This window comes from Miscanthus floridulus, chromosome 6, assembly GCF_019320115.1.
Source record: "Miscanthus floridulus cultivar M001 chromosome 6, ASM1932011v1, whole genome shotgun sequence".
NCBI classification, from domain to species: Eukaryota; Viridiplantae; Streptophyta; class Magnoliopsida; order Poales; family Poaceae; genus Miscanthus; species Miscanthus floridulus.
Window position 1 is genome coordinate 53,911,541 of NC_089585.1, and position 13,678 is coordinate 53,925,218.

Below are 13,678 nucleotides of genomic sequence, written 5' to 3' on the forward strand. Positions count from 1 at the left end.
GTCTAGATGTCTTGGTTGAATTTGACAAAACTTTTGAAGGTATGAACACTAATTCTCAGAGATACCATATGTGAACCATCCCTCAGAGGGTCAAACCAAATCATCTCCTGGATTATATAAACCATTTACCATTCAAGCTATTTTGCACAGTCATTGTTAAACAGCGGGCAAGTTTAGAAACGGAACTAAAATGTAGTAAAGCACGGCGATACTATATGCTAATCATCTTTCAGACCAAACCATCTATTTTATGGTATTATATCAACCGCTTACCATTCAAGCAAATCTACACGGGAACTATTACACATCTAGCAGATTTAGGTATACACTTAACAGCGCAACAGGAACCTAGATGAGTTAGCAAATTGTATGTACACAGTTTGTGATATGAGACACATACTCAGCAACATCAGATGAAGCAGGGGTATGAGCAGGTTCAGGTTCCACGGAGACCTGCATAGTGATGACAATCAGCAGACATCATAGTGTTTGTAAATGATAGTCTTAGCTTCGAATAGTTACCTTTTGTAGTAAAAGTAATTAGGCCCTACAATGTCATTATATGCGTTAAGGAGATCACCTTGGTAGACGAGGCCTGATCATCTAAATTTGTAGTTGTGGATGGTATAGTTTGTCCACCAGGTGGTAAAGTAGTTGGTTTTGTTGGAGTAGGACACTCAGCAGGTGGCGCATCTATCATCAAGGACGTTGTGTTGGATGTAGTGAGCACAGTGGTTGTAGTTGGTATGGCCATTAAGGGTTTTGGTAGAGGACGAATCTTGCTGGATCCTTCAATTGCTAGTGACCTTGGAGTGAACAGGCATTTCTAGAAATCTTCCATAACATACTTGACCTGGTATTCTCTTGTCTGCTTTGAATAGTAAGATTCGCTCGTTAAGCCTACAGCAAATGTATACTTGTTTCCGACAATAGCCGTTAGGCCAGGAGGTGTTCCACTCATTCTATCAGGAAGGTGAAACAGAGACTCGCAAATTTTCTTAACAATCTACTGAGCAATACCATCAAAGCAGAAGAACTGACCTTCTCTAGTTTCATCTCTTGCAGTGAAGGTCAATTTGTATCTGTGAAATGGGTAATGAAAATGAATGGTGAAGAGTGTCATTGAACCTTAGGACTAAACAACAGTGTGGTGTGTATGAAGAGTTAACAAAGTAGGTTTACCTTGGCATAAAATCTGAGGATTTGCTTGCAGCACACCAAGGCGCACAGCCGACCTGATCAGGACTTGATTTTTTCATCCTCGGCAGCCTAGATACCACCATGAATCATCACCTGGTACAACTGTAATTGTGACTGTGCAGTGAAAGCCTATTTCCTATGTAAACAAACATGCCAAAATTAGATATATCTTAACATGCATTGTTTTGTATCAGTAATCCAATGCTGAACGGTGTATAGGACATATAGGGAACTCATATGGATCAAGTTCATTTAGCTCATCAAGTGACCTATGCTCTATGACAATTTGTTCCTCCTGTTGTACCTGCGTTGGTGATGAAGGAGGCAAATATATTGGGAAGTGCTGATCCTGAAACCTATAATTTTAGAAGCGTGTTAATACTTAAATCTTCGTATAATATAGAATGAATGATGCAAACAAGCGTATAGAAGCATGATACTGACTTGTTAAATATGGTTGGGCCTCTGGTATGGGAGGATTTAGATACCAGTGGCAAGCATTGCTTCCAGTGACATGTGATACCCCTGTAATCTTTTTATGTCTTAGCTATGTGTCTAAACAGTTACAAACTGATGCCAAATAAACTGGAGATGTTCAGAAAATTTACTCTGGAACTCTTTGGGGATGCAACCTACAAATAAGCAGACAATTGCCCTTGGAACATTGTTGTTGTAGATAGAATCAAGGCTGAATGTTGTTGTTCGCAATCCCCATAATGTGACCCTAAGCTCTTTGTCTCTGGAAATTGATGAACACAAAACAAAGAACATGGATTTAAGTGTGTGAAAGTTAAAGGTGAATGTGCAATATGATCGCAGAGCACTTACTCTAAGTCTTTAATAATTATGTCCCGGGTTAGAGTCGACGCTGTCTGTCCTGGTAAACGTGTTGGGATCGATGGATGCACTCTGACGACAGCACCAACAACATCTGTGCATAGTATATAGAACATTAAGAGCTGCCGTATTTAGGCTAGATTGTATGATCTATAAAGAAGATTACCAATAAAATTTGGGTGCTCTCTTACATGCTGATGTATTTCACTGAAAGGGACAAGCGTATAAACAAACTGTGGGAACACGTCTGAGGGGATATCTTCCACTATGATTCTAGTGTAGCAAGTGAACTCAATCATGTTATTTCCACAAATAGGCATGTAGGAATATTTAGCATTTTTAACCCTGAACCTGCTGATGGTGTACACCTTGCCAGCCTCTATGAGAGGGCTTTTGTTCTGCACTTCATCTCTTGGAATTTCAGCGTACATAACACCTCCCTGCAACGTTTTTGTACAAGAAAAGGCAGATTAGATGGAGTAAAAGGAAATGTTGTTACATAAAGCTTTGAAGTGAGTAAGGCCATAAGCAATTACATTGTATTGAAAATGTACACATAGATAGAAAATGTTAGAAACCCACACCTCTTTATCAGTGATAATGAGGTCAACATGTAGGATAGGGCCATTCTCATTCCTGCCAGTGAAATTCCACTTACTGTTAACTCTAACACAGACAGAAGCGTGTATGTCTCTTGGCTTTAGATTTGCTAAGAGTGTGGGGGCAGGTGTATGAGCCATATCATGCACCTATAAAATTAGGAAGAGGATGAATCTCTGACATGAAACAATTGGGGAACTGTGATGAAGACATTAAGTTAATAAGGCACAAATAAACGTGTAAGGAAGTACATAAATTATGTATGCATAGCAAAGAAGCCTACCACGCATAGGTAGCAGAGGAGACAAACGTAGAGGAAGACATGTTAATACACATAAATAATCCACCGGTATATCAACATATAATACAATCAGTAAATACTTCAAACAATCTGTGATGTGCTTCGGCCGGTATATGGGATACAAACAAGGATTTCATTGTAGACAATATTCTTGGTTTCATATGTAGAATTTCCATTTTTGTCCTCTATCAGAATTTTGAGTCCTTTTTTTGAGCTCACACGCGAAAGAGCCACATACAGCTGGCCATGTGTGAAAACCGGCTTTTTAAGATAGACACCGATGTAAGAAAGTGTCTACCCTTGGCTCTTGTTAATGGTCATAGCATAACATACTTTAATTGGGAACTGGTGTCTATGGAGAACAAATGGCCATTTTGTATTTTTTAGTGTTAGACAAATCCGAGGGACGAGGACGGTCTGACCAGCGTGGGTACCCATCATAATTGTTGCTTCGATAATCATGTCTCCAAGAGTAGTGATAATCAGCTATGTACCATTGCAGAGGCCATCAGATTGGCTTAGATTCCGTAGCAGCATTATAGGGACACCCACTTTAAGAATGAGTCGGTGTCGAGGGAAATTATTTCCATTGAGAGAGTTTAGGAATTCAACAGGATACAACAGATCATATGCATCATGAGTGCCTGGAGGCTTTCCTATTTTGTCACAGCTCAAATATTCCTTTTCCTCATAGGGGAGCAGTGAAACTACATGCACGTTAAGCATTTTGGCCAAATCATTGGTAGGAGTTAAGATGGCTCGGTCCCTAAGGTAGGAGAAATCAGAGTAGCTTTTCTGCAAATCTGGATAGATTGCATTAACTATGCAGCTGATGTTATCCTCTTTAGGCATCAACAGCAAATCATGGGGTATTTTGATCCATGCAGCGTTAGTGTCTCCTTCTTTTGCAAATGAACTTACTCTACCATCTCCAACATCTAAAATCCAACGGCTAAAATCAGACAGCTCTTGATGTTCCTATGAATCCAGGCCTAAAGAAGACAACCTCATATTCTTAGTAAGGCTAAGAACAGTTACGCACGACCATAACGGAGAATTGACAATAGCGGCATTAATAACCTGTGCTTGAGTCCCACCCTCAATGACAGGTAGTATCTTCCTTAAATCACCACCAAGAACAACAACCTTACCTCCAAACAGCAGGTGGGCTACTTCAGAACAGTTTTGAGACTGGATATCCCAAAATGTTCTGTCGACAGCCTCAAAAGCTACTCTATGAGTCATAAGGGCCTCATCCCAAATTACTAACGATGTTATCTGAATCAACTCAGCTAACATAGTACCTCTCTTTATGTCACAGATAGAGGTTTCATCTAGGTCACAAGGTATCTTGAACCGAGAGTGGGCTATGCAACCAGCAGGCAGCAATAGTGATGCGACTCCTGAAGATGCAACGGTAAGGACAATCTTGTTCTGTGATCTTAGATGGTTGACAATACAATTCCAAAGGAACATTTTGCCTGTACCACCATAGCCAGAGATAAAGAAGAAGCCAGGTTCTTCATTTGTAACCCTATTGACTATAGAATTGAAGGCAGCAATCTGGTCATCATTGAGTGCCGATTGGAAATCTGATTGATCAGATGAACAAGGAATGTTATATGATAATTCTTCTTCAACCAAACGGTTTGTGGAAGAAGAGGCAAAAGCACTTGTTCTATGTGGAAGATTGAAATTGCATATATTGCTACCACTTTTAGCAAACAAAGCAGTTAGATTATCAAGCAAGTGATTCCTAATGCCATTGTCTGCCATCTGGTAGTTTTGGTTACCAATCATGTCTCTAAACTGGTATTGAATGTCATCAGCTAGGAGTCTCCAAACCTTCTCAAAGAAGGCATACTCATCTCCAACCTCATAAAAGAGAAGCATGGTAACAAAAAGTTTTCTTAGCTGTCTAGAGGTTGCCCAAGCAGCAGCTTCATCAAAAGCACCGTACCACTCCTGGTCATCACCAAGAAGACCATGGGCCCTGCATGCACTCCTGAAAGTAGGATGGCAGATACCCTAGAAGGATCGAAGGTCTTCATAACCTGTGGCTCCTCTAACCACTAACAATAACATTCTTAGGAAGTACCGTTCACCAGCCGAAGGATGAACATAGTGGATACACCCTATTTTTCTAATGTTCCGACACCGTCATTCCCATGTCCTAGAGGTGTCCTCCCATCTCCACTTAGAAGGAAAGTCATAGTAAGTTAACTCCCTGCTTTGAGAATGGGTTTCATTAGCAATAAACCACTATGTGAGCATTGTCCTGCGTAGGAATTCCTGTGAGAGGACACGTGACATATTGGCTTTCGCACGATATGTAATGAAATTTTCATTGGGCACATGAATAGGCAACCTTTGTACAGATGGATAGTGCCTATGGATATCATAACCAAAGACTCTCCAACATGCATCTTGCTCACTTATATAGCGACAATCTAAATATTCCTTAACCTCATTAATAGTTCGACTCTCTTGATCATAGGGAGGGTCTACACCGTCTCTAACTCTTTGGAGGTACACCTTGCTACAATCCAGTCCTTTAGTCACATATTTGAAGAGGTACTTAACAAAGATGCTCTTGTTACACCATTCTACATTCATGTGAGCCTGGTATCTCTTGATCAAGGACAAATTATATGGCACAATCCATGAATTATCCAGTTTTTTTCCTCCTTTGTGCACAAACATATCACTATTTCTTCTTCTGTACATTGCAAATCCATTTTCATTGACCAAAGTTTCATCTTGGTAATGCTTGGGAAATCTTTTGGAACACCTGCTGTTTTTCATGCAAGGACAATTCATATTGGACCTTCCACAAGGACCGTGTACCATGTGTTCTGCCACAAGAGCATATCCCAGTGGATCTTCCTTTGGATTTGGTATCTCAGCACTAACAAACGAATCTACATACGATGAAGTTTGTTGTGAAGTGTCCACAGACAGCCAAAGAATGATGTGGGCATGTGGCAGACCATGTTTTTGGAACTCAACTGTATGAAGAACTGCATCATACATTGAAGTGTGCGAGTGTGAGATAGCGACATAGATCGCAGAAAACACAATGCACGTGTGAAGACATGAGATCAATACGAAAGAATAGGCTCTAACAGGCAGTGCAAAGGACTGATTGGATGGATTAGAAATGAACAAACATATGTAAATGGTAATTTGGAACAAGATAGGTAAATTTGGGATGGCTGCAGAAACAATCTAAAAGATGAGCAGGGACACAGGAGGAAAGAATAGGCATGATATTAGTACCTACACTACATGAACCAAAGGCTTTTCCACTCTTAATATCATGTAGTAGATCTTCAAGCTTCATATTAAAAACTCTAACAATGATGTCAGCTCTGTCACTAGGCCTCTGTCCTGGTTCAATGATACCCTTAGCTATTTCAGGCCACCTGGCGTTGCATGTGAATGTCACAAAGAAGTCAGGTGGACCATGAACCCTGCATATTGCAATGGCATCATGATAGATTTGAATCATGTATCGTTGGCCTCCCGTGAATGAGGATGGCAAAATTGTCATTTTCCCCATCTAGCTACCGTCCACACAGCCACGGTCTATGGCATTGGATATACCCTGAATATTGTCAACTCGAAGATCACTCTGATTATTCAGAATGTACCATAATCTAGTTTCATCTATAGCTGCTCTAGCATCAACCTTGGCCTGACTTGATAGAAGACCATAACAAAGATATGGATTTGGCCGATTCCGTCTATAATGGAAATTGTAATAGAAGTACTCCCGCATAGTAACCTTTGTGCGAGTGTTTTTCTTAGCTGGCATAGCACCATTATACAGAACACCAATCTGGTATCCACGCTCACCATACGAGAATAACAAAGGATACTATAATCCCATATAGGCAGGGTGCAAAGAAGATATTTGCTGCAGTTCTCCAGAGTGTGTTTGAATGACTATATCACACTGGAAAGTATCAAGAGAAAACTCCTCGACCACAAGCATAGCAAGCTGATTAGTAGTCGGTAGACTGTACTGAACGGGATCTCCTTCTTTAGCTCCTATAATTCTCACAACGAAATCTTTAGTCTGTCCATCCTAAAGTCTATCGCGTGCCATCCTAAATTTTTTAGCAAAAGGATTATGTTGGTCAAGCATATCTATGAGGCTCTGAGTAATGTGAGGATCCAAATTGTCATAAGATATGTCAGCAGGTGCTAAAGCCCGCATTCTGTTATCGAACTCATTAGCGGTGTCATAAATATAGAGCTACAAAAATTTAGGAGGGCTTCCATCTGGTGGCAAGAGAGATCCAATCCTATGGTGCACCTGTCCACTAATTCTGTAAATCGGAGGGCCATGGCCATCGTTAAGCGAACGATCAATGTTAGCCCCCATAGACGTGAAGGCAAAAAGGCAATTGTATTGCCTAATATTCTTCATGAATTTGTTGGAACGAGAACCTCCACGAAACATAGCTAGCACAGGCAAAGTATTAGGGCGAGGATGGAAAGGTAGGATGACAACTTTCCCACTCCAGCAGCAGTTGTTATAAACAATATTATCATTAGTACGTGAAGACTCAGACTTGGCCCTCTCACCATACTAGAACACAACATCACAATGATGGCATTGATAATCTGGGGGGCCATAGTACGACCTATCTCGATAAGAGGCTATAAATCAAGGTTTTAAAAAGCGGCCGTTTAGAGACGATGAATAGGAGCAATGAGTCTTTGAGGGAACGAAACAGGGATAGGACAGCACAACTAATTTTGTTTCAGGAGCGTCTAAAATTTACCTTTGAGCGCATTAACATATTCGTCATCGAAATGGCCACACTCAAGAGACGGTGTGTAACTCTTTGAATGACATGTGAGGCAGCTCGATTAAAGTAGTGGTACACTAAGCATGAACAAGATTGTATTTGGTTGAAATACAAAGAAGAGAAAGAATTTGTGGAAGCTACGTGTCCTATTTGCTCGATATGAAACCGGCAATATACCTGTCTAGGCAAGGCGGTGTTGATCCAATAGCCTTTTTCGTCTATGGCAGGACTCAGAAGGATCTAAGATGAGCAATGCATGGAAAACACGGCCACCTAAGAGGAGAGAACCAGACCACAGGTAACACTATGATCAGCTAAAAGGATCGAGACTAGGGACTAAACACAGCATGAAGTACATAGAGGAACATTATACAATTTGTTGCGTTGCGGGTCACAAAACAAGGCGGACCTGAGGACGTTGAGGAGGCTAAACAGAATCATCGCGCACAACGATCAAGTTCATCAATAAGGCAAGCATCCCAAACATGATGACATAATAAAAGGAAAATTTCAGTAAATGAGCAACACGTAGATTATCATAGGAAGGTAACATTTGGTTATAGAAGTTTGAGGCCAAAAATGTACACACATGATTGTTTGTTGTCAACAGAGCAATGCGCCGTAGTGGCCATGTATGTGTACCAGCTGAGACTATACCAACTAGGAAGGAGAACAAGGCATGTGGCGACAGATACATAAGAGAACGAAGATGGTAAAGAACTTAACTAATCTGTAATTAAAGGTAACGTCATATGAGACGTGGAAGGCACTTTTATACAAGGGTCGAAAAAGTAAGGATGTCTAAAAAAAGGCAACAACAATAGGGACAAAGAAACCTAAAGGAAATAATTTGTTGAAGCAATGTTCGAGGATAGAGGAAAACAACATAACAGAAAAGGATACATTTATGTTATTATGACTGATAGAGAAGGTACATCTATTGAACTAACTGGGCACAGGAAGCAATTTGACATATAGGAACTCACAAATGGAGGAGTGTTCAGCAGATTGTGAACATTAGAAAATACTTGAGAACTGACAACGGTAGATGGCTGTGTAGGCCTACAAGAGGCAGATGCAGGAAGCATGAACGCGCAACATACTGGACAGCAATCGAAGCCAACAAAACCCAGTCTAAAAGAAATAGGCAGCAAGGGTAAAAAGAAGGCATACCCACCACAACTGAGTAACAGCTGTGGTTACCGCAAAAACTGATAGGACAATCGGGCAAGTTCTTATTTTTAAAATGGAACCAAATTGGGCAACAAAGGCAAAGGGACAGACAGACTAAGAAACCTTTGTACGAACGGTGGCTAAGAAGTAGCGTTGGAAAAGTTTGCGGGGTCAAACTAAAAACAAGGATGATAAACCAAAATGTAGGAAACATTAATGCGTCAGACACAATGGTATATAAAATGCGTGTATATCTATACACGCAACTATACTTGACGATATATATGTATGTATGTACACAACTTTCCCTATTGGTAACGTTGTATAAATCCACAAGCACATGAACTAAACGTGGCTACATAGGAGCGTTATCGCCAAACAGTAAATCAGCAGCAAAAATAGAAGCATGCATGATGGATCATAAACCAAAATAACATAGCTGGAATTGCTATGGACATACCCGTTAGAGAAGAGACGCAGAAGTGAAACATAGCAAACCGATTAATAGATGCAAGAAGGCCAAAATACTGCCAAAGAGTGACGAAAACAAGATCAGGCACCGAAGGAAACCACATGCATGTGCAGGCAATACGTGAATAGAAGAAAGAATAATCTCTAAATCCTATGGAACTGTGGTACAGCACCTATGAACAACAAGAGCCGAGCTGATGAGGAGCACTTGGACAACCTGGCATAAAGGAAATAACGTAGAAAGGCTATGAGAGCAGCAACCAACCATGATCACAAGAATAAGAAATAACGTACAACACACAAAGCATCAAGTCACCTTGGATATTTGCTAAGGCTGGAGCAGCACAGGGACGAAGAAGTAGGAGGAAATGCGTACAATGCACCTGCAACACATGAAGCAATATGAAGAGAGCTGAGAATCCACGGATACCGCATAAACAAACAGTACACATGTACGTGGAGACCCTTGTGCATAACATACAAGAAAAGCAGTGAACACAACCAGCTAACACATACCCTAAACTCATAGAAAATAACTGGCCACGCAGGTAACAGAACGACGAGAATTAGGGAAACATGTAAGGTAAATGTAGGCATCCGTACGGACGTGTGACATCTTTATGCAGAATGCGGAGGCCGTTAATTTTCTGTAAGAATCGTCGACACGCAAGTACATTTTTCGTGAGGCTCACAGGAACACAATGCCACAGTAAACGTGGTAGCTGAGTTCGTAAACAAAGGCATGTTAAATAGTGAGAGGAGGAAAGCACAAGAAGAGGAAATAATGAACAAAACACAAAGCATCAAGGTAGGTTGGATATCTGGTAAGGGTAGCTGAGCACAAGGATGAAGGAGTAGAATGGAAGATGCACGATATACCTATAACACATGAAGCAATACAAAAAGACCTAGAAATCCCAAGATACCGCATAAATCACCAGCACACACGTACGCGTGCAGCACTGTGTACAACGTACAAGGAAGCTAACAGACAGAAACACCTGACACATACCCTAAGCTCATCAAAAATAACCGGTCAAGCAAGTCACAGCACGAAGCGAATCAGGAAAGCATGTAAGCAGAATCTAAGCATCCCAACGGCCGATGCACAGCGCAGCGACATGCGCCGAGGCTAGGCCGATTTTGTTCATAAGCAGCAGACAACCGTAAGGACTCAGTAAACATTGGATCTGAGGTCGGCAACAAAGCCAACAAAATTACCGAGAGTAAGAGGAAGCTAAGTCCCGCCCAAAGCGCATCTGCAAGCGGCACCTACATAGTCGATCCGGAGCAGCGATGCAACGACAGGGCCGAAACCTGGAAACAAATTCAAGTATCAGTACATACATGAGAAAGGAAATTAGTTTGGAAAACAAAAGGAATGAAGAAAGGAGTTAAGGAGTGAAGCATAGAGAAGGGGAAAAGCATTGTGGAGAGCACACCGATATGAATTGCAGGTCCCCAACCGGACCAAAATAGCCAACAAGGAGAAGAAAATAAACACGGTTGGAAGTAGGGTAAAGGAAGCAGGAGCAAGGAGGGCCATGGCGCAGGCAGGGCGAACAGGGCCGGCTGGGACTATAGCGCGCAAACCGCATTCGCAAGGAAAATGCGTACAGCAGCGGCAAGCAACACGGTGACACAGCACGTGCGGGCAAATGGGGCAATACGTCCAGGGTGGAGACGGCCAGAACAGCGCGGCCACCCACACCATCGCACGGAAACCCTAGGGCAGACGAACCAATGAAGAGGCGTTGGAAAAAGGGCGGCAACGCAGCACGGAAGGTATAGATCTGGCACCGCACCACATTGCAGGACGAGCACATGCCATCCCACCGCCACGCAAAAGTAGGGAAAAGAGACGGGGAGGAGGAACGGAAGGAAGATGCGGAACAAAGGAGGAAGACAGGGATCCATTGGGCATGGCAAATCAAGGACGAGAAAAGGAGCGTCAAACAAACCCTTTAAATGGTGGAGCAGGGGATCCACAGAGGCGGCAACGATGGCGATGGCGGAGAGCTGTGAGCGTGCGAGCCTGGTGGAGACGCGGAAAGGGAGATGGAGACTGGAAAGCACCAAGGCGGCGGCATAGTGGGATGGGAACTAGAAAGACTGAAGAGAGGCGAATAGGAGCGGCGACGGTCGCATAGTAGTTTGGACGGTCGCATAGTAGTCACTGGAGAATAGGCATTGGAGAATCCATGTGCACTGTTCACGAGTTGAAATGAAGAAGGAAGCACCTTACCTCTTTTCAGTGGTCACTGGAGACCGATCAGCGGAGGTTTGGTCCAGAGACTTGGAGGCTCAGTGCAGCGAAGCCAGAACTACAAAAAATCTTTAGTAATAGAGCAACAGATAATTCTAGTGCTCTCCAGAGAGCGACCGAAAGGTACCTAGACTCACCAAAATCCTCAGGTAGTTTCTGGAGTAGCAGCACCGGAGAAAGGACTCTCCAATAGTCAGCAACAAATAGTCACAACGGCTAATCCATGTGGCACCACCAAAAACTCTAATGGTGTTCTAGAAGTTCCGGTGCTCTTTGCAAAAGTACATTTTGCCACCAACAGCATTTGGGTGTTGTTGGAGGTGAGGAACATCTCCGGTGATTCGAGGCTCCTTCTTAGTGCTCTAGCTACCGAAAGTGGTTAAGGAAATATTAGGTGATTAGTGTAGTGCTTAGTCTAGTTAGACCACTACATTGATGCTTTTCTTTGGGCTTAGGCTTAATGTTCAGTGATGTTTGCATACCTATTGTCACTCGGTTCATGCATGCACCATTGTTGTTTACTAGGGGCTTGTATTAATCTTGAGAGATCACACCATTCACATTTGTAATGTGACCGCGCCTAGCTTCTACTGTAGGGAATGATGCCTGTGGCGTTTGAGCCGGAAGCTCAATAGTGAAGATGGCAAGTAGCGGGCCAGGAGTAGACCACACATAGACTCTAGGATTGAGGAGGCCGACTATAGGGGGTGAATAGTTGTTTCTAATACTTAATTGTGGAAGCTAGCCAATTTAAATGTAGAATTGAACCAATAGTCTAGCTACGACTACACCCCTCTAATTAAATTCTTAAACACCCTAACAAGTGAATAAGCAATTGAGAAACTAAGGTTTCAATCTAGTGAGAGCTCACCTAAAAAATGGTCTCACTAATTTTAATTTCTCCTTTGCAAACATTCTTAATGAGAAAACATGGTCTTCTTTAAGCTTCTCATGAGTTAGATCATAACATGAGTCAAATTTAGCTCCTCAACTAAAAACTTAAGCATGTCAAGTAAATGCTTTAGATCATCACATGAGTCCTCTAAAATCAAGTTTCCATTTTTCATGTTTCTCATTATAGACTTTTTATTTTCCAAAGAAATAGTCATGCTCTTAACAAGATCTACAAGCTCATCATAAGTGTAAGCATGAAGAACTACATCACTATCATTACCTTCGTATTCCCTTGTGATACAAGACAACAAGGCAATATAGACAGGTTTGTAGTGCCATTACTAGCCACTGACCATGTCATCATTGTTGTCAAGTGAGCTTGTGATAGAGCAATCATCACAATCACTTCAACTCAGGGTGGAGAAATCATAAATAGTAGCTATCTCCTCAGTAAGGTAACACCATCATCAACAATGTTGGACTTTCCATATAAACAATCAAGATAGGTCCATGTCACATGGGCAGTCTTCAAGTCCATTATGAAGTTAATAATCTCATCACTCAACATTTTGATTCAAAATGTTAGTAGCTTGGTGTCAGGGACCAATATTAGAGTACCTAAAGAGGAGCTAAAGACCATCAACATTGATTCAAACACGCGGTCGAGAGCGCGACTACACCGCTTACCGAGTCACTCCTCGTCCGTCCACCGAGACCATGGGCCCCACCTCAAGCTAACTCCTGAGGGATGGCTCTGCCTCACCAAACGTCTAAGGGTAGACTCCGTCTCGCCCGACCCCCTCAGAGGGCTGGCTCCACCTCGCCGAACATCCGGGGGCTGGCTCTGCCTCACCCGACATCCGAGGGCTAGCTCCGCCTTGCCCGATGTCTGAGGGTAGACTCCATCTCGCCCAACCCTCACAGGGCTGGCTCCGCCTCATCCGATGTCTAAGGGCAGACTCTATCTCGCCTAACCCCCAAGGGATAGCTCTGCCTCGCCTGACCCCCGAAGGGGAGACTCTGTCTCGCCCGACCCCCGAGGGGTGGCTCTGCCTCGCCCGATGTCTGAGGGCAAACTCCATCTTGCTCGATGCCTAGGGGCTAGCTCCGCCTTGC

At 42.6% G+C, this 13,678-nt stretch overlaps 1 protein-coding gene across 1 annotated transcript; it reads right to left on the reverse strand.

The window, feature by feature from the left end:
- Nucleotides 1-286: 286 nt before the first annotated feature.
- On the reverse strand, nucleotides 287-4,831 carry LOC136460611 (uncharacterized). The gene is made up of 5 exons (XM_066460247.1): nucleotides 3,945-4,831; nucleotides 2,622-2,673; nucleotides 2,229-2,477; nucleotides 401-453; nucleotides 287-308 (listed from the first exon to the last, which is right to left on the reverse strand). The coding sequence occupies exons 1-5, from the start codon at nucleotides 4,829-4,831 to the stop codon at nucleotides 287-289; spliced, it is 1,263 nt and encodes a 420-aa protein (XP_066316344.1).
- Nucleotides 4,832-13,678: the final 8,847 nt, after the last annotated feature.